This window comes from Anticarsia gemmatalis, chromosome 25 (genome assembly GCF_050436995.1).
Source record: "Anticarsia gemmatalis isolate Benzon Research Colony breed Stoneville strain chromosome 25, ilAntGemm2 primary, whole genome shotgun sequence".
Classification (NCBI taxonomy): domain Eukaryota; kingdom Metazoa; phylum Arthropoda; class Insecta; order Lepidoptera; family Erebidae; genus Anticarsia; species Anticarsia gemmatalis.
Genome location: NC_134769.1, coordinates 5874369 through 5902063, shown reverse-complemented (window position 1 = coordinate 5902063; position 27695 = coordinate 5874369). Strand labels below are relative to the sequence as shown.

General features: G+C 34.4%; 2 protein-coding genes across 3 annotated transcripts in view; one reads left to right on the top strand and one right to left on the bottom strand.

Annotated features, from left to right (window-relative positions):
- The window catches only part of Ptp69D (Protein tyrosine phosphatase 69D), a 34767-nt gene extending 24008 nt beyond the window's left edge, over positions 1-10759 (bottom strand). Inside the window, exons 1-3 of the mRNA XM_076130861.1 lie at positions 10519-10759; positions 2058-2196; positions 1351-1619 (exon numbers count right to left, since the gene is read on the bottom strand). Coding sequence (XP_075986976.1) covers positions 1351-1619; positions 2058-2196; positions 10519-10603 — 493 coding nt within the window. The 5' untranslated portion in view covers positions 10604-10759. The remainder of the gene's footprint in view (positions 1-1350; positions 1620-2057; positions 2197-10518) is intronic.
- Positions 10760-11556: 797 nt separating this feature from the next.
- LOC142983798 (uncharacterized) overlaps positions 11557-27695 on the top strand; it is a 39738-nt gene continuing 23599 nt past the window's right edge. For both annotated transcript variants that reach the window (XM_076130863.1, XM_076130862.1), the window contains exons 1-2: positions 11557-11820; positions 26873-27580. In XM_076130863.1, coding sequence (XP_075986978.1) covers positions 11718-11820; positions 26873-27580 — 811 coding nt within the window. In that variant the 5' untranslated portion in view covers positions 11557-11717. The remainder of the gene's footprint in view (positions 11821-26872; positions 27581-27695) is intronic.

The following is a 27695-nucleotide window of genomic DNA, read 5'->3' as shown; positions in this document are numbered from 1 at the left end:
CATGTGATATAGAATTTACAGTCTGCTGCTGCCCATGTCTCAAAGATTCGTTCGATAGGAAAATTACGATTTTAGTTGCGGTGATTGTAAGATTGTAATTAGTTGAGTTTTCATTGATTGTAAGGCATAAGGCAAGCATAGCTAAAATCTACGACGGTCGTCTATGTACTATCGAACAAACTGAATCATGACCCACCATGTGCTCATTTTCTAAAACGCGTCTATATACGCGTAGGTCGAAATTGGCTTGAACCTTTCGTTTCCTTGGTAATGAATTTGTTATCTGTCATTATTGCGACAAATCTTTGTGCGCCAATACAATAATGCTTTGCTACCGTTTTCAACAGGCTCCGTGGCGTAGTGGGTTGATGTTACGACTGCGACGCGTCAGGAGTGGGTTCGATACCCACTCAGGGCATGGTTTATTCGGCCATTATAGGAAATAATGTAACTATAAAAATTAAATAATATAGGGTAACCAGCATAGTTATTACCCGGTTAAGGAATTGATACACAATTTTGGTCAATAGTGTCTTTATTTAGTAAAACATTGACATAAACTCTATTATAAACGCAACTTAAAACATCAGTCCTTTGTTTCAATAACTTTATACTAATTCAATATAAAACACTTAAAAACCATAAATACTAGCGAATACTGTTAATTCAAATGTGTAATCCTTAACAAATATTGCAACAAACTTTTACTTTTTCTTTTCGAACTACACGCCTGTCGCACAAACGTCGGACATGAGTTCTATAAATTACAAATGTTACCAATATTCTAAAAATGACATATATCGCAATTAATTTGAACTGGTTACTTTAGAAATTAAAATAAAAGTATTATTCCTTAACATTGGCAATCACTGTATGATGGGCAATGACTGTAATGGTTACCCTAATCGTTTCACAGATTTCTAAATGACGTGCTATTTGATATTTGACACAAATAGGTTTTTTCGTAGTGAAAAGAGTTTAGACTATTTACGTTCTACATTCAAATTAAGAGTGATTTATCGAAACGTATCTACGCACTGTAATAACAAAGGTCAAAGTTGTATGTAGTCGTAGATACATCATAACACAGTCGTATGCATGTTTAAAATGTCCTAAGTGCAACTTTGACGATAGAGACGAAATTCTTACTGTTTTGACGGTGTCAAGCGAATTATCGGCAAAATGGGTCATGAATCAGTTGGTTCGATAGTACCTTGTCGCTGTGTGACGTCATTTTTGTGATGCGTAGTCGCAACGCAATATTGTGGCTTCTTCCTAAGAGTTTACTGTTTAAAAAGCTACGAAAACAATTGCATAATATATTCTATAAGGCGTATTGCTATGACTTACTTTCAAAGATACACATCAAAGTGACATTCTGATGATCAGTGAGGTTTTGCCAGATGGGGCTGTTGGTGCTGTTCAGTTTGCCCGGGAAGCTCAAGTCCAGGATCCTGGACTTGGTCACCATGCGGTCACCAAGAGTAGCATTGCATGTATAGTTCCCTGACTCCTTGGACGTCACATTGGATATTGTCATGGTGGATATCTTGATTTTCTTGTGGCCTCCATCCAAGTCTGGTATTGTACTTTCTCCTTCAACTGCTGTTATGTTTATCCTGTACAAAACAAATATATATAACAATGTTTTGTCACAAGTAATCTTACAAAATATTGACACGAAACAATAATCGGCAAAATGTATGCCTCTCTATCCCCTTCAACTGAAAATGAGTTATAAAAAGGGATGTCAGATACAAACAAATGATTACGCAGGCTATCTTTGTTTTAAGCTTGTTCTAAAACCGCGACATTAAGGTTTAATTACTGGATACTGTAGCTCGATTCTCTACGACTATTGACTACTGACAACCGACCTGGCATCGAGACATTTTGTATGAAAATCTGATCAGCGCCTCTGACGGGTATAGTAGGAAATATTTTGGCAAAATTTATATACGCGACAGTACCGACTGTACAGAATCGCGCTACTTTACTAATGCTCAGAATTTTGGTACATTTCCGGAATCTTCGAAATTTCAGTGCTGATTGCTCACCGATCATTGATCACAACGGGTTGTCCATCGAATAGCCAGTCAATAGCGGCGGTTGAGGGTTCCACTGTGCAGGTCACGTTCACCTCCTCCCCCAGTTCCGCTTCCGATATCGTCAGTGTTATGTTGGAAATCTCTTGGGCTGAAACAATACAAGTTTAATTGTCAGGACAAGGTATTGCAAATTAAGATAAAGGACTCTAGAGATTTATGAGTTATGTTTGTTTATCTTGAGAATATTAGAAACTATTATAGTCGCCACTTCGGCGGCGTATAAAGATTTTCTAAGATCTATTCTCTTCTCGTTATTTCGTTGTTCACTAAATGAAATATTAATAGTACTTGAAACAAAGGTAAACGGCGTTAAACCCTTTTTTATTTACAGTTCCTGCTCTTTGGTTGTTCAATGAGTCACACCAGCACATCAAAATATGACTATTAAACATACTGCATTAAATTTGTGTACTTATGCTGATAATAATAGTTTTTGTTTTATCAAAATCGGGTCAAAATTACCGAAGTTACAGCGTTATAAAGTTTCACTGCATTTTTAAATTTGCGTTGCTTCGCGCGCTATGCGCTGACGTCACGTCGCTACAGACACGCTAGTTCGACTGCGGGTGATGCGGAGTTTTGACTTGAAAAGTGATTTACATTTAATATTTAAAGAGTCTGTGTATGTGTATGTGTTATAAATTTAATCATCGTGTTTTTTGTAAAATAAGCCTCCACTAAGATATCCTCGATCTCGATCGCCACGCACACAATCATCAACTAGACCCAGGTAAAGAAAGTTGAACTTGTATACTACTAATAATATTATTGTGTGTAGTTAACAATAAAATTGAAAGTTTGTTACAACTGGCATTACAAATAATGAGTGTTACGTACCTACCAAGTGTAAATTTGGAAAACATAGTTTTAATATAACATTATAAAAAAAAAATTGTCACCCTGCCTCTGATTTTAGTCAGGTTGATGGCTATCATATGAACGCATGAATCTACTCTGTAGGATGTCTCATATGATTGGGTGTGTAATGAGAACTTTTAATTAAACAATTTAATTTTGATATTATTAGATTTAATAAACATGAGTTCTTTTTTTAAAACAAAAAACCAACGCCAACTCAACCGCCGCGCTCGGCTCGCCGCCGCCTGTGAGGTCATTGAACTGCTCATTAAATAGTACCTATCCACTGTTTAGTAGAAGTTCATTGCTAGCTAGGTATGAACATGATATGGCATCTTGATCTTGAGGAAGTGTTCAAAAGGCAATAAACTTCTATTTAACATTTGCGCTTGACAGTATCTGAACCGGGCTTTAAGTTTTAGATTAGGTGTCTCTTGCAAAAATATAAAACAGTTTAGGTACATAGTACAGAAAAAAACATTTTTTGGGGTGTTTTTTCACTGGACTTAGTACACATAGGAACAATACAATATTTTCTAACCATTTTGTTTGTCCACTATAAGCAAAACAAATTATTTAAAGCGAAACCGCGAGAGACAACGAGCCTATGTAGGTATCGGCAAGTACTAACGAAATAGCAGTGTCGTGAGATGACGTCACACGTCCGTGCGGCCGCTTCGCCGGAGTTTGGCGCGAAGGCCATACTTTGACGTTTAATATCTCGGTCATTTTTGAAGATACGAAAAAAATAAAAACAGATTTTTTATCCTTGAAGTACCTAGTTTTTAAATATGCTCATAACAAAAATCATTGGTGTGACTCATTGTATGTTGTCTATAATAATTGGTTCTTTTGTAGATCAAGAGACAATTAAAGGTTCCTTAGCTGGCAACACATATTCTTTATTTATATCACCATTCAGAAATAAGTTGATGTATGGGACCCAGCATGTGATACCATATGTATTTTCTTACATTAACATTCTGGATGTCATAGTGTATGTATGTAGCTATTTTAACTAATAGTCAAAATCTGGATACCAAATTGATAATGGCCTTACTTCTTAATCTAGGTACATATACCATCGAAATATGGTAATTCGGGATACTGGATTACATGATATGATATTTTCATTTCTAACCATAAATGATTAGTATTCATTCGTCTTTTCTGAGCTAATGAAATTAAGATATAATAATTCTAAGTAATCAAATAATCAGTCTCAGTTATTAATGTAATTATCTGTAAGTACCTACCTACTAAAGGAGAGCATACTAATTATTATCTCACTTGACGAAAATATTTCAAACACAAACACCGGATCCAGTGGACCGGATTGCAATCCCTAGATATGATTGAATGAGGTTGACATAAAGCATAAAGATTATAAATTATCGATCACTGTTTAAAACTCATATCAGATAAACAGATAAAAACTTGTACTACATTAACTTATCTATAAAATTGTAAACACAGATTTGAGATTTTATTTTATTCATGAAATGTTATATCACCTAAAGGTACTTTAAAAATATTATTGACATATATTTGAATATTTTGTTATAGCAATCATAATTGATCAATTTTAGGAATGGAATGGGGGCTGCAAGGGCCAGGGTTATAGCCTTAAATGGATAAGTCTCACATCCTATTCAATAGATATATAGATCATCAAATGAATGAAACCTACTTTCAAAATTTCATCTGATACTTATTAAAATGTGAACAATTCAGGGATAGCATTTGAATTTACCAATCACATTTTGTAAAGCCAAATAGTAATGTGAGATGTTTAAATTTTTAATGTAGTTTTCTGTACTATGCAAAACTCTTTTCATTAAATCTAATTATTTATTTTTTCATTAATTTGATCAAACTTAATAATAAATATTTAATAAATTTAACCCATTTATGTCCCACTGCTGGGCAAGGGTCTCCTCCCGTAATGAGGGAGGGGTTATTATAATTTTAAATTTTAAATTTAATACAATTTCTAATTATTAAATAGTATTAACAATTGCATGTATTTACAAGAGTTATGTAAATAATATGCTGTATTTATAACTAATGTACCCCTGTATCAGATTGGGGAAATACACAGTCCATAACATTGTTTACATAATATATTTTAATTATTACTATATTTATGGACAATACAATAACATAAGTCTTAAGATAAAACTATTTACTACAATGACTTTTCCTATCTTATCTCAGTTTCAAATATAGTAAAACATATTGGCAAATTTTGCCATTTATATCTTTAGCCTCTACACAATATGTACAATGCATATGTACATGAAATCAGGCCTTGTTTCCACAGTGGTAAGCTAAGAACTTCACTTGTACGATCCTTACAAACTTCTATCTTGACATACGGGACCAGTGGTCCTGAGTACCGTACAGAATATTTTTGGACAATAACACTATGTGCAATTCTTCAAAAAGTCAACCGGTGTTGTGAGCACTCTGATTTTAACTTTGTTATTAATAAGTCACACTTCAACCAAATTTATTAAAAAAAAAACAAAACCATTCAGCATGAAAAAGCATGTTGCCAGATAGCTAGCAAAAACTCAAGGCTACTGAATTATATTGACCAATTGTAAAGTTAATAAGATCAGGGGCCGAAACAAGTTCCATGATCAAAAATACTGATTTTACTGACCAAAAATTCAAAAATACTGACCAAATACTGACCATTTCCAAACCTTTTTTTGGGTGAATGGTGTGAAATATAAAGCTTATTTTCAGTTATTGGCCTCCACCATCCCCATAGACAACCAGCACCGCCTTTTTATTGTCTTAATGTCAATAGACTCCAAAAAACACAAATAAACCCTAAAAACGCCAATAAACTCCAAAAATTCTAATAAACTCCATTAAACTCCAATAAACACCAAAAACTCTAAAAAACTTCCCGTCTTACGAATATTCGATCAGGTCTTACGAATTTTCGATCAGGTCTAACGAATTTTCAATCAGGTCTAACGAATTTTCAATCAGGTCTAACGAATTTTCGATCAGGTCTAACGAATTTTCAATCAGGTCTAACGAATTTTCAATCAGGTCTAACGAATTTTCAATCAGGTCTAACGAATTTTCAATCAGGTCTAACGAATTTTCAATCAGGTCTAACGAATTTTCGTTCAGGTCTAACGAATTTTCGATGAGGTCTTAAGAATTTTTTACGAGTTGAGAAGTTTTAACCCATTCCAAAAACGTGCGCAACGCCGCTAAACAAGCTTTCACTCCAAAAATATTGATTTCAAATACACTAGTCACAAAAATTAAGGGATATAAAAAAAATCAACATTTTTGGGTGATTTTCAACAAGCTGTAACTCCGAGGAAAATGGTCGTACAGAAAAAATAAAAAAATTAATTGTAGCTCCAAGTGTCTTGTTTTTAGATATGACGATGAAAATTTTTTGTCATGGCCAGGTCTGGAGAAATACTACGAAAACTACCGAAAAAATTTTTTCAAAATTTTTTCCCGTCCAAAAAAAGGTCCACGGGCTTAAAAAAATATTTTTTGATTCTTTCGTTCAAAAGTTCTTTTAGAAATTTTAATCCTCTTTAATTTGCCGTATTCAAAAAGCCTGTCCGACGATTTGCCGCGGAGTTATCGTCAATCAAAGCAAAAAAGTTCTTTTTGACTTTGATATTCAATTACTCCGGAAATAATGATCGTACAGGAAATCAAAGGAGGGTTTTGAAAACTGCACAATATTTTCTATAAGAAAATGTAAACATCTTTAAGAAAAAAAAATTTTTTTTAATTGAAAACTCGGACTGAAAAAAAGACAAAATTTCGCAAAATTAAGGATATTTGGATAAAAAAGCAAATCGCAAAACGAGAGATCGTCTATCGCTGCCATAAGACACTGGTCCACTGTCTATGACCCCAATCGTGATGTGGTCATGCGCATAAGCCAATCGGGCTCGACTATGTCGTGGAGTGAGCATAGGCACGCGATTTGCTTTTTAATCGAAAAAATAAAGATTTTAGAGAGAAAAAAGAAAATTTTATTAAAAAAATGAATAAAAATCACTAAATTGCAAAATTGATTTTAGCAAAAACAAAGAATTTGAAGCATCGGGGCACAACGAAAAAAAAATCGCGGCGCTTTGAATTTTTGAGGAATTTTAGGGGACACTTTGACGTTGAAAAATTACTGACGATATCCTTCGTTCATCCATTTTATCCAAAGTTATACCAAGTTATCCAAATATCCTTAATTTTGCGAATTTTTGTCTTTTTTTCAGTCCGAGTTTTCATTTCAATTTTTTTTTTTTCTTAACCATGTTTACATTTTCTTATAGAGAATATTGTGCAGTTTTCAAAACCCTCCTTTGATTTCCTGTACGATCATTATTTCCGGAGTTATTGAATATCAAAGTCAAAAATAACTTTTTTGCTTTGATTGACGATAACTCCGCGGCAAACCGTCGTACAGGCTTTTTGAATACGGCAAATTAAAGAGAATTAAATTTTCTAAAGGAACTTTTGAACGAAAGAATCAAAAACATTTTTTTGAAGCCCGTGGACCTATTTTTAGGCGGTAAAAAATGTGGAATTTTTTTTTTCGGTAGTTTTCGTAGGATTTCTCCAGACCTGGCCATGACAAAAATTTTTCATCGTCATATCTAAAAACTAGACACTTGGAGCTACAATATTTGTTTTTTTATTTTTTCTGTACGACCATTTTCCTCTGAGTTACAGCTTGTTGAAAATCACCCAAAAATTTGGTTTTTTTTTTATATCCCTTAATTTTCGTGACAAGTTTAGATGCTATTTTTTGAGGTCATGTGATGCTTCAATATATGTGTACGTAGTAGATCATCCACATACACAGAGTATCCAAAGCAGCCCTCAGATATCATCACAGGACAAATCGAGAATGTAAGATTGGCCAACAGCAGAGGAAAACCAAAAAAATATATTGAATTTGGAAAAATACTGACAATACTGACCGATTTTCGAAAATACTGACTTTTACTGACCAGGTCCAAAAATACTGACTTTTACTGACTTTACTGACCTGTTTCGGCCCCTGTAAGATTTTATTTAAATTAATCTGTTTAATATTAGAACTGTGAAATAGAATGTACAAACTGTAACTTTGATTTAAAGTGAATTATGGATGTGAACTGATAAATGAGAAAACCTTACAAAGTACCAACTAAACTTGTTTAAGTTTTTTTTAACCCATTGCTTCCCACTGCAGGGCGAGGGTCTCCTCCCACGAGAAACGAGAGAGAGGAGGTTGTTTAAGTTTGTAAAATAAAAATCTTTAGGGCCCCTGCACTCCAGCCATACCACTTGCCCTCACATGCATTTCCTGTAGGTTTGACTGGAGGCAATGTTGGTTGACACACCACAGATCGCAGATGTTGTAAAAGGAAGCCAGAAGAAAAGGAATGATCCTTATCATAAGGGATATAAAACACAATATCTACCTAGGTCAGTAAGTTGTAAAGAAATATAACATATTAAAATTAATTAGGTACCATAGATATTATAATAAATTTATTTAAATTTTGTTCAACAGGAAAGACAACATTTAAATATCATTTAAATAATTATCTTTCCTGTTAAGTAGTTTTTATGATTTATATTTATTTTCCTATTGTTTCCCATGTAAGTACCGACTTACAAGGATAATTATGATTAAATACTTATAATGTAGGTATATTTTAATGTGATTAAGCAGTATATTTGTATTGCAAGCTTTTAAATATTAACCCCAAATTGTAATCTGGACTTGCAGAGTAATTAACAGGCTTGTCCCATATATACATAAATTATGTCTTCCCATAGCGGTAAGCAAAGACCAGACAACACTACTAGGTAACCTTACAAACTTCCATTGCCTCATTCACATCCATACATCTTGTCATTCAGTTCTTGGATACAAGATTGTTCCAAGGATATAACACTGTCATAATCATGAACACATAATTTCTGCAGCATATAAGTAATATTAATATGCATTAGCTACAGTGCTAAGTCAAATTCAATTTGTATGATGTCAAACAGAAAATACACTATACAAAAGACTTAATTAAACTTATATTCCTATAAATAAATGCCAATGTTTTATATCATGTTTACAATGTTTCCCTACTTTTTTCAGTTAACTGTCTGCAAAACTTCTGAAAGAACATTTTAACACTTTATTCTTTTACTTTAATTTTTTGTTACAATAATTCATACAGAGGCCAATTCTACTGGTTTCTGAATACTATGTTGATATAATAACTTAAATCCTTCATCAAGAAGGAATAAAGCATATTCCTGACTGATGTATAACCTCTCGAGCGCCCCAACGTCAAAATTCAAATACACCGTTAAGCGTCCGGGCCAAAAATGGCGCGCGAAATTGAATTGGCGGTTGGCGTTTAAGCGCCGATTCCGTCATATTTTAGTACTAACACCCTAGTCATACCTTATATATTTGAAATCTACATAAAATTTGCTATAGATTAAAAAAATAAACCACAAATAATATTTGATAGTGGTAGTACAATAGTCGGTTTAATCTGAATATTTTGTGCTTTAGGCATGTGTTTGAAGAAAGTCTAAAAAATATTTTTAGGCAAAAAAAATAATATGACGAAAGGTCTTATCGTGTAGTTAATGAATAATGACATTAAAATCCAACTGTAAAATATACTCAAATCTTTAAAATTAGTTAAAAAAAGGATTTTCAATATTGGTCATAAAGGAACATGTCGTTGGGTCAGATTTTGTTTAAGGTGTTCTCTGGCCTATATCAACCACTTATTCAAGTGTGTGCATTAGATCGTCGTCTCGTTTTATCAGCTTCAATGTCAAATATGTTTGAAAGGGATAAACATAGTTTTAGCATTTCGTTTCTACGTTTTTTAAATGTAAGAGCGTTTTGCCGTACCACGGTGGCGGGGCGCTTGACGGGGGTAGAACATTCAACCGTGACACGGTGGCCGGGCGCTTGAGAGGATAACAAGTTATCTAGATTTATAAAATGTTAACTCTTATCTGAACTACCTATTTACCTAAACTGCATTATTCAGCATGACTATAAGGTAGCTCTCCAATACAATAGCATTTGCTTTCTTTGCACTAATACATTGATATTGTTATGTTCATGAAATGTACACCAGTGCAAGAATGAACACTTGTACTTGTCAGCTTTTTCTTCTATACTTGTTATTCATAACAATCTGTTATCAATTCTATTACTTCCATCCACAACAACATGTTTGGACTTATTAGACTAAACGAAACTGTGGTTATTTATCACATAGGTACGCATTCCAACTATAATCAACATCATTATTTCACTGTAAACATAATTTGCATAAGTCAACTAACAGGAATACACCCATTGCTATGCTAAACAGCATCCGCTGACCGCAAATTTTGAGGAAACACATCAATTGAAAAAATGCGCGTATAACGACAAAAAATATTGTCATGTTTCTCTACGCAATCCAATAGATACGCAAGTGCGGTATTGAAATACAGCTCTTACGCCGAAAACAATCTAAATTTGTTTATTACTCACCTAAAATTGGATACCATAGTCCCATACACAGAAAATATAGAACAAGTGTAGCGAGATAGTTCCCGACTGTGCGCCCCATTGTCATGGCGGAAGCACCTCGATTTTACATACAGTACACGCAATAGTGCGATATTAAAGTCATCGCACGATTATTAAACCATTTTCTATTCACTTATACGACGCTAGCACTGAATATTTCTATAATTATCTCACAAAATTACAAAGCGGCTGACACCCAAAGCCGAACAAACAATCCTACTAGGAGGGTTACCAGCTACAATAAAAAACCCGTAAAAGATGCCAAAAATGAAAAATTCCACAGAATAATAAGAAAAACAGTGTTATTTTTTATTATTAATAACGGTCAAAATTAATGTAATATTTAACAAAATAAAAAATGCCGCTTATAAACAATGCCAAAAACCAACAAAACCGGTTTAGACGGAGACATCTACAAAATATGTTTTTTTTTCATTAAGCTATCTAAAAGTTTATAGCTCATAACTATCTATAACTAGGTAGGTATTGTAAATTGTTGTTATAAACGGGGATACATTAATAACAATAAATTAATTTATTAACCTATCATTAAAGCAGTGGCAATACTAATATAAACTCAAATCTATAGTTCACCTACAATTTGTGGTTATTCTTATAGATGGTAAGAAATTATTTTTAAAATGTTAACTTAAATTCGATAGTAGTAGGTACCAGTTCTTATCGCAGAGGTTAGATTTATTTGAAATATTTCAGGTTTTAAAAGAATGCACAATAATCATTAAAATAGGAGAGGTGGTTACGCGCGGGTCGTCAAGTCCATTATTAAAGGCATACATAGTAAAACACATAAAGCTTTAATTCTTAGAAACAGAAGGAAATATTCTTTAACAAATCTGCTTTAGTGAGCTAATTCTTTGCATTTAATAACATTGCTTTTGCGAATTGGTATTTTCTCGACGTGTTTAGTAGAATTCGTAGATTTTGAAACTTTAATATGGTAACATTAATTGTTTATTGACATGACGAATGACAGACGGCGGGGTCTTGTTCGATGGGAGCTTGATTGATACAATTTAGACGAATTAAATGACTCGTTAACGAGATTATTTCCGCTCTTATCCGATAACGAAGTGAAAATGTGTTTTATAAATACTGTTTAAGCTATTAATGCACGTTACTTTCGTGCGTATTGTGTTATTATGATGTATATTCCTTACACGTTAGGAGCCATTTTTATTGTATTTATTTTGTGCGTTCATTGTGATAATGTAGCCAACGACAACGAAATCAAGAAGATTTACGGTAAGTTTATTATTATAATCATAATTTAGCGTCTAGAATGAGTTGTGTTATTCATTTTTGTTGTTTGACGGTATCACGCCTATGTATATGTCAGACCGCCCACGATTCCTGTGTTCGCATAAATTGTAGGTTTTCGATGTGATATCGCTGAAATGGATATGAGAACGTCCGATATAGTTGATGAAAAAAACAATGTATATCGAATGCTGCGACTACTTCCTGTTAAGATTTTGATCATTCTTTTGTATCAACTAAGATGTTGGGTTCGAGTTGACATGACCACCACAAAGATTCCCTTGCCCCTATTGATACTTACTCGAAGAATACATTCGTTAGTTCCCTTGTGGAGTCCAATACTGATATTACCAAGTTATGACAAATCTAATTAGATAATGTAAATATACATGTGTATACAATATGATGTTGCATTATGTATAAAACATAACAATAGCAAGTGTTATTGTCTTATATAGTATACATGACATAAGCTACATACATTTGAGTTGATACTTTAATAGTAGGCACAGTGTGTGTGACTATTAGTCTGTGATGAAATTCTGCAACATTGAAATGGTGATATGTTTGAAAATAATTGTATTATTACTAGCATTTTTTTTATATAACATAGTAAGATAAAGCCACTAATCTTGTGCTACTAGTCTATGTTAAATAATCTGTGTAATCTTTATCAATTTTGAATATAAACGTCAGTGATGAACCAACCATCATTATCAAACATTATCAAAAAATTGTGTAGTGGACTTTAATAATAAAGTACCTAACATACCTACTATTTTGAAAGAGCAACAAACATTCATACAACCTCACTAGCTTACTCATTTATCATATTAGCTTCTGCCTGTGGTTTATTTCTCCAGATAATATTTATTAAGGCAAAAAGTATCCTTTGTGTTAATCCAGGTTACAAACTATCTATGTACTACATTTCATCCAAATCCATCCAGTAAGTTTTTTCAAAGAGTAACAAACATACATCTGTTCTTATAAACTTTCAGGTTTATAATATTACTTAGTTGGATTCGGAGTACATATATTGAATGCATCATACTCTTGTTAATTCTGTACCATGCAGGAAGAGTGGATATATAAAAAGTTTTGCATGCTTTGTCTCTAAATACCCAATATAAATACCTTTTATTCTCTGGTCTCTGCCTACCCCCATGGGAAGAAGGTGTGATTTTATGTATGTACCTATTATACATTTTGATTCAAGTGTCAAACTGTTGTTAGGATATGTTTGTATAGATAAGACTAACTGTAGTCTACATCAGAAGGCAAGGTATCTTTTTTACCTGAATGCTACCATCTAAAAGTATAGAGTTCTTTGACCCCTCTATCAGCTGTTGAACTCCCATTGACTACAGCTTTATTTATTATTTACACACACTATCACAATGTTATCATTATATCAAAGTGTTAATCTGATAACGGCTTTTTGATAGCTCTTATCTTGTAAACAATACTAATATGGAAAATAATGAATGGAGTAGGTTCACTAGGCACAATCTGTAGTTAATCTCCATATATATATCATTTTTAATACAACATAATCATTTTACAAAAAGGATAGATTTTAAATACCCATTTTGTGCATTTAGAATTAATTTATATCTTTTTTCTGAGATTGTAACTATCTACTGGATTGTTTACTTTAAAACTTATTATTTAGATTTATTGTATGTCCAAGAAGAAAGTTGTACTAAGCAATATAGGTCCTTAAAACAAGTACTTACATAGATAAAGTCACTCCTTCCATCTATAGGGATTGTTAGGGATAGGTAGAGGTCAAAGAACATCCTTTGCTACTGTCCTGCAAACTTCCCTTGCTTCATTGGATAACTTATAAAGAAGTATGTGATGTATTAAATACATTGTTCACATAAATTGCTATTAAGCAACATTTAATGATCTACTTTGAGAACAGACTTCCGTGTGTGTGTTAGTTTTATTGTCTCTTAACTGTGTCAACAGATTAATTAATGATAACATTGTTAATCTATTATGTCTAGTGAGTCTGCCAAGTATAGAGGAATTAAAATATGAGACAGAATTATGTATAAAAAAAATGATATGAGATTTCAAATATTTTTATGAAATTTGCAAAGTAAAGGTTTTGAATTTGAATTTTACTTAAATCTGAAAGTTTGTTACTCTTTCACAATATGAGAATTGCTAAATCTTAGACTTTAAAGACTCAAGACCTGTAAAACTTAAAGGTGTATATAGGGGGAATACTTCACACATCTGCCGACACATTCGGATATAATAGGCGTGATATATCGTATGAATGGATTTTGATGAAATGTTTTTATAAATATGTAAAATTAACATCTAAATTACACTATATACATCTAAAATTAACCAACATGCTAATATATAAATAACTGTATAAATAAATTATTCATTAAATAATAATATTTGAAAGTGAAATTGTCTAGTGTCTGTTATGTTTATTGTAATTATAATGCATTTGTTTACATCATTGTTACATCACTTACTTTCTTTGATTGTACAATACCGCACGTGTCGCGGCGCAGTGGTTAAAGTGATCGCCACGTGAGTATTGCGTCGGGCGTTCGATTTACACATATACGAATATTTTTGTGCGATCCTCTGATGTTAAATATTTTATCTATTATTTATTTGTGTAGTAATCTTGGTAGGTTTTCGCGGTGTAACATCACGACGGTTATACCCGTAAGTGTAGGCAGCAGGCAGAGCTGTACGAAATACGCCCACGTTTCGCCATTTTCAAAGTTTAATCCCGTGTGATATGGGACAAGCCATATGCCAATATATACTATTACGAAACTACGCGCTACCATTGAAAAATATTTAAATGGACTATAAACATTTTTCCATCCAAGAATCGAATCCGAGACCTCATGGTCGGCAGTCGTAAACTCTGCCGCTCAGACCACCGAGATAGTCACAAACCGGAACAAATATATGGCACAAATCCAGGAATCGTCTATACTTAATCAATTTTACTTTTTGCATTGTCAGTTGCACTGCATTCAGAGTAAATGATTTATCAAGGCAAGAGATTAAATAAAATTGATCCATTGTATTAGTTGCACAATCAAAGTATTTATCCACAATGATTGCAATTATAAACGACTAACTAACTTCCGCAGTTTCGCACACGCTTTTATTTTTGTTGTTGAAAATAGTAGCCCATATTCTTCTTTGGGATATAAAGTTTCACCCTGCCAAATTGTATCCAAATACGTTAACCCGTTTAAATGTGAAAGACAGACGAATAAAACTGTCACATTAATATTAGTATGCGATTATTTTTGCCCGTGTCTTCGCTCGCTTCGCAAGATTTCATGTGATTTCCCTATTGTTTCCATTGAGCCTGCGTTAATTAGGGATGATCAAATTTATCGACGTTCCGTAAAGACAAACTGACAGACTACTATCTATTATTCATCATCATCATCATCGGCCTGTGTCCATCTAATGCTGATGATTCTATTGTTACACATGCATTAATTTGTATAACCGATGCTGTAATATAGCGGAGTGCACTGTCTCTTTCTTTTGCTTTTATAAACATGAGACAACATGTCATCTAACGTCCGAGTAGTAAACTATAACACAGTGGGTCTGTAAACAGTTATAATGACTACTTATTACCGCAGTAGCCGTAAGCGCGGTGTAACGGCTGCTAACAACAACATCACGCATCTTACACTAGTGGACCCGTATCCTCTCCCCAATATCACCCCCCTCCTAAAGCCCCCATAAGAAGCTTGAAAGAGGGGGAAGGGGGATTTTGTTATTTTATGAACTATTAGAATATTTAATTGATGATTAACCCAGCATTGAAAAACATGTCATATTTCATAAGAAACGACAAAAAACAAAAGTCAAATTAATCTTCTCAAGAGCTGTCAAACTAAACGAATCAGCTGCAAAATACAAGCTGATTCAGGAAGAGTTCGAGGCTTAACTCCCTTCAAATTTATAGCTCACTCAATATCTAGATAGTTCTCAATATCTTGTAGTTTATACAAAACGTTTCAAGTCTTTTCCAAACCGAAGTCTGAATCCATCATTGCGCCAAAAGTAAGCAGGCATTTCTGTGTGCACTGTGTTGCCGCTCTCGAGTCCAGTTATCATGTCAAACTGTTTACATGAGTCATCTAATTGTCGTGTTTTTACTGCTTGGGAGATTCGATAATATCGCTCTCGACTTCTCCAAGTTTTTAACTTTCCCAGCAATGGCTTTTTACTACCACTTTATTGTATTTGATGTAGTTCCGAGTTTTAATGGAATTATGTGATAGTAGACAATTCGAAGTGTGTTACTGGCGTTTCTTTCGTTTTTATCCAAAGTGAAAAAGGAGTTTCTCAAAATTGTCTGTATGATTTATGTTTTTTTGTTACCTCATCACTTTTTATTGGATATAATTGTTTGATTTGATGGATTTTCGTTGCGTTTGAAAGTTCTCCATGTGGTCCCATTTAATCCGATGAGATATTTAAAAAAATACGCAATTTTGAATACGATGATATCGATAATCAATATGTTTATTCGTAGTGTAACTAAAGCGATATTAAGCTTTGATATCGGACTACGTAAGAATTATAATAGTAACAAATCAACATCGTTATAAGTTTTTCCTGTCGAATGTTATGTCTAGCTAAAACTTCTACCTACCTATTGTATTTGGTTTGCATTGTTTACAATACCTCCAGACGTTTATAAGTCGTATGAATTTTCCCTTGAAATAACAATTAAAATAAATATAAATTAATGATTCATTTGAGCATACCTTAAGTGGCTATGGCGGTGAATCATTATGGCATCCATAAGCAAATATATTACGCTCAGTACGTTTAATGTCGGTAAAACATAAGAAACTGCATATAATTATGCATGCATCGGCACACCTTTGTTTTGCAAGGACTTTAAAAGATGCTATGTCGTCAATATTTACTGATTAGCAGCGAAGATGATGTTTTGAAGGCTGTGATGGGACCGAAGCCACGGAAACTGTCACGTAGAAAGAAGGAAACTCCGGGAATTTATTCGTCTTATAATAAACCAATCGCTTATCACTATATTGGTTGTTATGTATTATTATGATTAGATTTTTGACTATAATCTTGCAGTCATGATCTTACTGTATGTTGCAACAGTGTCCACGGCAAACAGGTATTGCTGATTTTTCATACAATTTGTACTTTAATTGGATCTTTTACAATAAAATTATTCGAATTCTGCTAAAACATACAACCAGGTTTAAGTCAATTTTTCCCTGCAGTTGGAAAAAGTACCAAATCTTGAGGTAGAAGCGCATTTTAAGGGGTTTTTATTTTGTATAATACTTCCAAAGGGCTCATCGTATCATTTTTGTCATCTGCAAAATTTTCTTTGGCTCATATATCGCGATTCGCAAATATGATTAGACTCAGATCTTTGCAGAACCCAGTTCAGAGAGCTAAATTAGCGGTCACGGCCGTTCTACATTATGGGTCATAGATGATCGCTATTAATAAACCGACGACCCCCAGGAGTGTATTTCTATAATAACTGACATTGAACACTTATTTTCAACCTTTCATTTTACCTTTTACTGAGTTTGCTATCAAATTTTGTTTCTCGAGACCTAGTGTAATCTGTGCCGAAACATCAGGCATTCTAAGCTAAAATGCTGTTACGTCTTAATTCTAGTTAGGTATACTATTTTATAATATACATGCAACACGAAAATTCAAAAGTCTATATACCTACTGAGCATCGTACCATGAATCATCTTGAGGATCGGCCAAAACTTGCCAGCAACCTGTTTATTTACTGGCACCATTATTTATATGACTAACTGAACGCAGATAACAAACGTAAACTTTATATAGAACTAATTCTTTAATATGTTTCGGGCGAAGTGCATTGGGAAGTTTCAGAATGCAGGAATTAGGTTATCGCTTTTGGAACAGGAAGAATTCTAACACCATTATTTTCATCGACGAAATTAGCTTCTTTCGTGTCCTATTTTTAACAAAAGATTTGACTGTCTACTACTTCGTAAAATTATTTAATAAATATCGGTATTAGATATACTTCTTATATATAGACTTCTAAATACGTAGCTTAATGCAAAGTCCCCAAACGGCTCTTGATGAGCGTGGAGAACTCAAGTTTTAATCCCTCTCTCATTTCAAGAGGAGACTCGTGCCAAGCATTAGATAGTAATATATGTGTTTGTATATAAATGGGTTAAATTTATTATATTTATAGTCTTCTACTAGTAAAAGTTATTATTTTAATCTCACAGCATTCACGGTCAATACTTTCTTCAAGTCTGACGCAACACAGTTATTTCATTATTATTCAGTGTGTGACTTAACTTACATCATCTGTTTAATACCATCTCGATATTAATGTAGTAGTGGGATCTAATACAGTTTACAGGTGAAATCTCCTCATAAATAATGCCTAATCATATCCCAAAACACCTACGGGAATAGACGGAACGGTTTCCCAACTATTTTTAGTCGACAACCGCACAGTTTCAAACACCTATTAAAACACGCAACATAAATTTTAAATTACAATTCTATATTCTCGCATTAAAAAAGCTTTTCGTCGGTATAAAACGAAATATTCAGTAAATAAGAGAAAAAGACGACGACCAGCCTTGACCGTGGCTTATTCAGAGACGCGATATTTTGGACGCGCAAAAACTCCGTATTTTCAGAGGGAAATATTTAAAAACTCGAATAATGTTCTTCCCATCATAAGCTACTTTATTGCTGTAATTGTTTGTGTTTGTTAACATCTGTTGAGTTATTTGGAGTACAAAGAAATTAGGGTACTAACATCTTCCTAACATTAATCACACGTGTAAAACGTCAATATGAATCCCCGTTTTCCGCTGCGCGTTGTAAAAAGCGTCTTAAATCTTTAATAGCAGAGACTTTGTAATTTCATTATCTGTATATCAACAAGTCGCAACAAATGGCAATACTATGAATAAGTGTATTGAGTATGTTTATTCCGGTACTTTACTACACACGGAAACCACGGTATTATGCTCGTCAAAAGCCGGTACACATACGTAAAGTGCGGTCCATCGGTAGTGCATAATTCCCGTATGGAGTGGTACCGTGAGTCACCGGCTTAATAGATCTGACCTTCCTCTCCGATCGGCTAAGGGGCCGGTGCAACGAGAAACTCGCGTATTGCACGAATATGTTAATTTTATAGGCAATTTTTGCGATTTGTTTTTCAATAAACATCTTTGTTTTAAGAAGGCTGTGTGATGTTTATGTTTGTTCATGCGAAAACTTCTTTCCTTGAACAAATGTTTGTTTTCTTTTTTGGATAGAACAGTTTGCCGTTCAACTCAAATCTCAGTTTATCCCAAAATAGAAATAGAATATACTATGTTGACTTTTAATATAAAAATCGAAGATTACGTTGTTTAAGTATGATAGCATCTCTTTCTTTTTTATGTTAGAAAAACTGAGCGGAAACGAGACAACACATACCTAGCATATTGAAACACCGTTATAAAACGTTTATGAATGAAAATACCAGTCTATCTAGTCCTATCGTCATATCTGCAAACTAGTTCTATATGTATAGCTTATTCCATTATTTGGCGAATAAAACTGGCCAGTGTGTGCAAACCGTAAAGCGTTTTTGTCGTTTACTGTCTGTTCGGACGTGGGCGTAGTGATTGGCTTTAAAACATTTTAAACCGATTGTTGTTCGTCCGAAATTAAATTATGTGCCGTTGAACCATGCTATCTGGCAACTCGTTAATTAATTAACGTGAAAAGCCATTTTTTTCTCCCCCACTATTATAATGATCTTTTATGAAGGGTAACGGTTCTTTAGATGTGTTTTAAATGAAGTATAAACTGGTGTATTTTTTGGAGTTCACGATGTCGTCTGCCGTTGATTGGATTTTGAATTAATGGGTTAAAGATTGCGTATATAAGTATGGTAAAAAGTGCGGTGGAAAATTGATGATTGATTGATTTTTTCGGCATTTTTGGTAGATATCATTAGTCATTGACTTATCGTTTCCATAACATGGCGAATCTATTGGGATTTTTCTAGAGTTCTACAAATACCTTCAAGGAAATACACTCGTGATGTTATGTTTATTAGAATTTGTTTATAAATCGTCGTCGTAGCAGTCTTTACTTATTTGGTGCGCATTAATATGTTGCTCACGCGCCGCCCTTACGAGAAACCAAGTTCCTTACTCGTAGGACATACTTGTTTCATTGTCCTGTCTTTGTCATATTAATTATTGAAAATATTAACACGAGGTTAAGGAAGGTTGTCGCGGTTTGTACTTGGGTTTCATGGAAGGTTGTTAAGGTTGACGCTTTAAAAACAAGATGCTTATTGTATGTTATTATTTTTCTTATACTCTCTTTGAAGTATTTAATTTTTCTGCAAAAATAATTTGGATGCTAAAAGATTCAGAAAAAATACGCTTACAAAAAGTTATAGCAAATGTCTTGAAGTAAAACTGCAGACTTAATTTGTAAGAGAGGCAAAACCCGATAAATCTTGTCTACAAAATTATAACAGCGTTCAAAAGAATCGGGGAAGATATCCACGGAAGTCCGTAGTCAGTAAAAATCCGCAATAATCCGCTTCCTCCCACTGTGAACAAGGTATCTCTTGAAAATATACCGTCGCAAAAATAAAATACACGAAACTCCTGCGAAACGTGAAGGATTTATCTCAGAAACTGGTACGCTAGCCAAATGCGAGGTATAAATGACTATAGCTTAATTCTAGTTGTATAAAATATTTTATTCAAAGCATTTCCCACACATTTATTGTGTTAGAACACTCTCTAGTTTGTTAAGTAGTGTTTTAAGTAGGACCAGATGTTGACCTAGCTTTACCAAGTATCATTCACTTCTATGAATTGTCTGCTCGCGGAAATATTTTAGCTTCCAAACTGCTCTGAAAAATTTCTTCGTGTTATTTAATTTCGACTTTAATTTTTGTAGAAACATCTCAATATCTGAATCAGCTGCAATCTACGCAACTTTTTATTATTGAAGTTGCAAAAACAACAGCTGGGAACGTTATTAAACTGTTTGCGCAATCCGTGACGTTTAATACTGTTCAAGATATGCAGACCAATTTTTCTATTTACTACTATTGCACCTAAAAATAAACGTAAAAGGTACCTCGTTAACAAGGTTCTTGCGTCAAACATGACCGGAGTAAATTAACTCAAATCCCTTTACCAATCGACCCATGAAATTATTTCTACACGACTGGAAAGACAATGACTTCCTAAGTATTGGAAAAAGTCTTTGCTAACTGGAGATTACGTAATATAATTTGTAGTACAAGACAAATGCTTTCAGTACAAGGCGAGGAAATCCGAACGTGAGTGATAACTCGAGACAGACAGATTGGTGCGAAGATGTATTGCACGTCTGTAGTGATTGAAACTGCAGCTTTAATTCCATTTTGTGTTAAAAGAATAAGAGCAAAAGTACGTAAATTAGTTTTGTTATAGTCCGACAACTGAGTAAAGAGTCTTGAATGCAAGGTTCGCGGGTGGTAGTATAGAAAATTTAGAATTTAGAGCATACAGACTTATGCGTCTGACTGTAGCCTGTTTGATACTGCTACTTTATTTTCAACTACACGAAAATTCTTAGTTATAATCTAGATAAAACGTACATGCCTAGGCTCTTTACTAAGTAGTTAGACTATAGTAATAAACTTTATGTTAAAATATAAAGCCTGGATATCAGATTTGGCATCTGCTGCAGTTGACCGCAATTATAGCACTGTTTGGGCACTCCATAGACGGGTGGCTTTATGGCGAACTAGTCCCGTCACAGTTTGCCAACTTTGCTGATCATATTGCCTGGTGAATGAAATAAGCATTAAAATTTCTCTTTCAATCATTAATTTAAGGTTCTCTCTCTCTCTTTCTTCAATTGTAGTCCTGTCCTGATATTTCTCCTCCACATCGCTCTGTCCTGGACATGGTCTTCGGAAACCTCACACTCACTCATGTCTTTTTGCACTACAGTTTCCCATCCAGTTCTAGGCCGTCCTCTGGATCCAGGGCCGGCGAGGGAAAGCGTTAGTTAGTAATTTAAGATTGTTACCATTATAAGTACCGCAGAAACGCAAAAATCGGATTAGTTCTTTTCGTTACAGCCATAATGTGCAGTCGTGCAGTCTGTCACGGTTCAATACCCATGAACTTTGTCCAAGGGTGTCAAAAAGTACGCTTCATTGACGACGATTTGCTTATTCAAGTTAAAAATAAACGGAACTGATGAGCATTTATCATAAAGACTAATATGTATGCAGTAGAATGCCAGAGTGAGTTTTTGCTTATGATAATTAGTGAGGTGTTCTCTCCTTTTCCGAGAATTTGTTTGTAGGTATGTATATAAAAAAGAGTTCCCAGGCTGATTGATTGACTGACTGAGTCACGAACAGAGCATAGCCGAAATCACTATACCCAAGTTCCTTATTTAGTTGCACTGCGCCAAACACTAAAGGAATCCCCAGATAGAATATCATGCCACTAGTTTCAACTAAAAAGAATTTGTTAGACATTTTAGAAGATGGGAAACAAATGTTTTTTACACTGATTCTGTTGGCAATATCAGGTACTTTATACCATTATACTCGATAGTTATGTCATAACTCTAAACATAAGTATGAAATAAGCAAGCAAATATAATCACATCCCTATTGTAATGTTATCGAACACGAATTTCCTTTCAGAGCGCACAGCATCCCCCGGAAACATGACGAATTTTTCGCGAATTCTTTATGCCGTTCTTTACTACTTTATTCCCGATTCGGTATTTTTTCTACCAGTTAAATTAGCCACTCTTTGTAAAACGTCAAAAACGCTTTTTAGTGTAGAATATTTTAGTTGGGATCATAAAGTAATTAAAATGTTGTTTATTTTTTGTAGTATTTGAATATTTTATTCTGCAAAGTCCTAAACCCGCACTTAGCCAGTATAGTGGTCTCAAGGCCTAACGTGTTCCTCGATCGGGAGGAGACCCTTGCCCAGCAGTGGGAAATGTACATATATATGGCGAGGAAAGAATTTAACATAACTTTACCATATTACAGACACAAGTTATTATTTTCTTTTTAACCCAGTAGTTTATCCTATTCATCATTCGCTTGTATATTATAGCAAGGTATTCAAACGAAAGTAAACCGACCGCGTGTTAGCATTACAGCAAAATGTTTGTCATTGCGTTAAGAAAATGTCCGACAATTGTTTCTACTCTCAATGAGTTTATCAAACAGTCATTATGTGTTTTCTCCTGCGATTTATAGTCGCTGAACGTTTCGTATACTAATGTGGCTATATACCGTCGCGTAAAAGTGAAAATAACACGTGTTGAATATTATTGAAGTAATTTATGCCGTAAATGGATAATAAAAACATAGAAAAAAATGGTATCATGCGTGATTAGTAGATTACACTGTACGTAGATGAGTATGTGAGTTATAAATAACGACTTGAAAGCTGTTTGATACCATTTCAGATTAAAATATTTGACACTGTTGAATGCAGAATCTCTTACGGCCAGTTTCTTCATACGTATTAAAAGTAACAGCTAAATACATTGTCTTCTATTTGACATTTATTTCAATTCGTTAAGAAACAAATTTTACCCCTATACTTCTGCTGTTACTTTTGATGAGGAAACTGGCCGTCAGAGTGTCAGAAACTAAATGGAAAAAATGAAAAAAATTATCAACTAATATTTGTGTTCTAATCATCCTCAAATTAGTGAGTAGGTCAACAACTCATGTTGACCTACTTAACATCATAATAGATAAATATTCTTTAAAAGATTATCAAAATATATCACATGTATTAATATAATCTTAATGTGATCAATAATTTTCTTGCCAAGCGAAATAGAACGATTAAAATATCTTCGTCGGGTCACGTCGAAAATAGCGACTCTTATTAAAGCAGGTTAAGCAGTGAATTTTGACAATGGGGCGTGTTCTAGGACTGGAAGTAGACTTCCTCGTGTGGAGGCCAGAGGATATTGGCTTAGTTTCATCGGAAGATCTTTTTTGTACACCTCAAGACGTACCAATTAAAATGCCAAGTTGTTTGTTAATCGGTGCCAGAACAATAACAAATGAGAAGAACCGAATGCTCGATCGACTCTAAATTTTATGAGATGCTTGAAAGTATTTCAATCGCTACAATATATGCCGAAGAACAAAGACAACATGATACTTAAGAGTAACTTGAAATTGTGTGAGGTTTCGGTCTTTGATCATACGTTCAGAACGTCGAGAATTCCAAATATCCAAAATCAAATATTATTATGTTACTTATACTTTTTTGTGATGTCATTTATGAGCATTACCTACGTAATTGTTTTTGTAAATTAAAGTACTTTATAAACACAAATTCAAATGATGACTCACAGTTAAAAAGCATTATCACAGTGTTACGTGGATGTGAAAAAAGCGTGAAGCCTAGTAATCGCATAGTCTAATAACCGCGTAAAAACTCAATGTTATTATACAATTATACAATGGGACACTGACCTCTATACATCTATTGTTCAAACAACTACGGCGTCGCACCTAATCGACGAGTTTTCATTCATTTTTCTATTGCACATTAATTGCTTCTGAAAAATCGTTTTTGTACCAATAGTAATAAAGTTTATATTGCAATGGTGTGTGGAATCAGATCGTTAGCGCAGTTGCCGCCTTGCTGAATGCTGTTTGCCTTTGTAATTAAGGATGGGGTCTCTTTGCGAGCGATTGACTTTTAGATAATTATTATGGAAGGACTCTGGACGCCATGTGGCGGAATAATTTGATAAAATTAAGTATGATCCCTCGGGGTATTTAACCGTGGCGTTTCTGCTTTTATTTTATTATTATGTTTAGTTTCCTTTGTTATAAATTGAAAATGTTTATTACGTTGAATCATTTGCGTACTTGCTATAGACGATGAGCCTCAAACGGGGTTACTGCAATAAAATGCCTCAACAAAAATCCTTACCGGTTGCCAATCTTAAGATTATAGTCAGAAATCTGGTTTCCAGCCGCCATTATTATCTATCCTAGATCAGGTAAACTCTTGTCGTCTCTTTTACTCACATGCACAAAACGCGAGAGATATTCAAACAGTTAATAAACTTCTACAATGTTGTTAAGTGTTTTCCTTATTCTGTTACAATGTCTTGGGGCTGAATAAAACGGCCGTGTTATGGCCTGCACTTGTATCTAGCACTTAAAGATATATAGAGTCAATCAATTATATTAGAATCGGATCATTGTCTTCGGCAGGATGCGGGACTATCGGACACGTCAGCTGGCAAATAGAGCTCCGTTTGAGCTCGATCTACTAAAGTGAACTATGTAACATTGTGTTACATTGATAGAAAAGTTGTGAAACATTTTTATACTTCGTGTTTTTGGATGATGAAAGGATTTGACATGGAAGTAAGGTCCTTTGTCCATCAGTGGTGAACAGACACGTTTATTTAAAACAACAAATGCATGTTATAGTATTAAGTCCTAACATGTTTTGTGATCTTTGAGCTTTCTAGCCGTTATTTTTATTAGATGGCGAAGTATTTTTTACGCGGTCCATTCATCTATTGTATTTTATAGCGGATGGCCTAAACCCTGGATTTTAAGTCACCTAAAACGAGATAAATGTCTGTGGAAAAAAACAAATGTAAAGCCATTGATAGCACGTGTGTTCCCGTATTCAGTTTGCAGGAATAGGTCGCCAATACCCCGTAAATAATAAATGTATTGGTACTTTTTATTTGAGGCCTCAAGCGGCTAATTTACGCTGTCGGGTTGTAAAAGAGTGGACAGTGTTCTTTTGTATTTTTAATTTAACGATTACTAATCTGTCTGTCAAGCTATGTGATGTATGACATGTGTACCTTTTGTTAGAGACATCCACTTTGTTCATGGATTAATATTGTTTTACAAGACTGCTAGAACAACCAATTTTAAAAGCGTGGTATTTCAAATGTAATTTGACGTCATGCTTCTTATTTTAATGTTTGAGAAAAGGTGTGACGCCCACGTACCTTTTATGTAGATGATTTCTTCTGTAAAACCACTCGAGCGTGTGTAAAGGGATGGATCACGGCCCACACTTTGTTGGCATCAGACGTCAAAGATGTCATGGGAAAAGATCGTTATAGTTCAGTTGGTGTAAAGTTTAAAGGTCAAATTTGCTGGAAAGTGTTCTGTAATTGCTTTACAGAAGTTTCTAAAGTGCTGCATATTCAGATTTTCTCTAGTCTGCACTATTCTATGACCTATTTTATCAGATAGGGCATTTAAAACTACCTCCAGAGCAGTTTGTTTCTGGAGGCGAAAGTTTAAGGGAAACTGTTTTCCAATATATTTAGCAAATGTAGCAGAAAATGTTTTAACAATATTACGTGATATTATCGTTGATATGTCACGAGGAATCCCACACAGATGAACACTGTTATAGAATATTATTAGTGTCCCGATAATATGAGTCTCCCGGCTATTTATAACTTTCTCTACTCACAATCTACGCGACTAAAGGTTGAATAGAATTTTGTTATTAATATTGTTGCTTATGTCTCTTGTTATAATATCCACGTTATTTGTGAAACTAGACTTCACAGCTTTTCCTGTGATCTACTTCCAAGTTGTGACGCTTGGCAAGGTTTCCTACACTCAACTAAAGAAAAATCTTCGAACAGAAATGCAATTACAGTTCGATCTTTGACCTAGTCACGAACCTGGACTAACTACCGTCGATATGTTGGACTTAATAAAAAACTGAATATGTTATTTGTTTAATGATGACGTTTTCGCAGCTTTGTTATTACTGTTTTGCGGTTTTCGTTTAGTCTTCTTTATTAGGCCAGGCTAAGAATTCTTTGAACAGAGTTCAATGAATTATAATGTTTTCTAAATGAGCAATTCACCGATATTGTAGAAAGCGTTTCGCTTGTGGCTTTAGATATGCCTTTAACCGATTTAATTCTTTTGTTACAGTTCCGTCCGCGCCACAGAACCTAACAGCCCATAATATAACCACCGAGGAAGTCCACCTGTCATGGGCCCCGCCATTGACCTTTACCCAGCGCATCATCACCAGCACAAACCCAGAGCCCAAGGTTCAAACGACAAAACCCGACCCTGACCTCCTAGTCATATCAAACAGGGACCAGCAAGGCGACGAGCCAGCCAATGACGTCTTGAACCAGGACACTGCCCCAGATCCAATTGGTCCCGAAAAATTGAAAGGTCCAGAGAAATACACATCATACAATTATTACATGAATGACAGACCGAAATACCATGACGAGTTCTCATCTCACATTCTACTCGATGACTACAACGATTCGAGAGACGTCCGCTCACACAGGCATAGAAAGAGACGGCAAGATGCTACACACACTGAGAAGAGTCTCGAGTTAGAGACGCACCAAGCTATGGAGCCGAAGGAGAAGAAATCTTATGTGCCGCCTAAACATAAGAATACGACGCAAGTCGCTTATGTTTTATATTACGAGCAAGGGGTGCCAAGATACGATGTCAACATAGTGAATGGTGTGCAAAAGTCGGGGGATGTGAAGAAGAACAATGTGTTTCCAAGTGACTTAGGCATGGAGGACTACAAAGGTGTGACGAAGAATCTGACACTGTTGAACACGTCCGGGAAGGTGACGAAAGTCGTCGGGTTCCGCTTGAGGAATCTAAGTGAGTATTATGGAACTGTTTTATTTTTTATGCAATAGACCGATTGGTTTTGTGAAAGTCTGGTGATTTAGGATTGTTATTTATCGGTTTCCTGGATACAACTCTCGCTGAATAT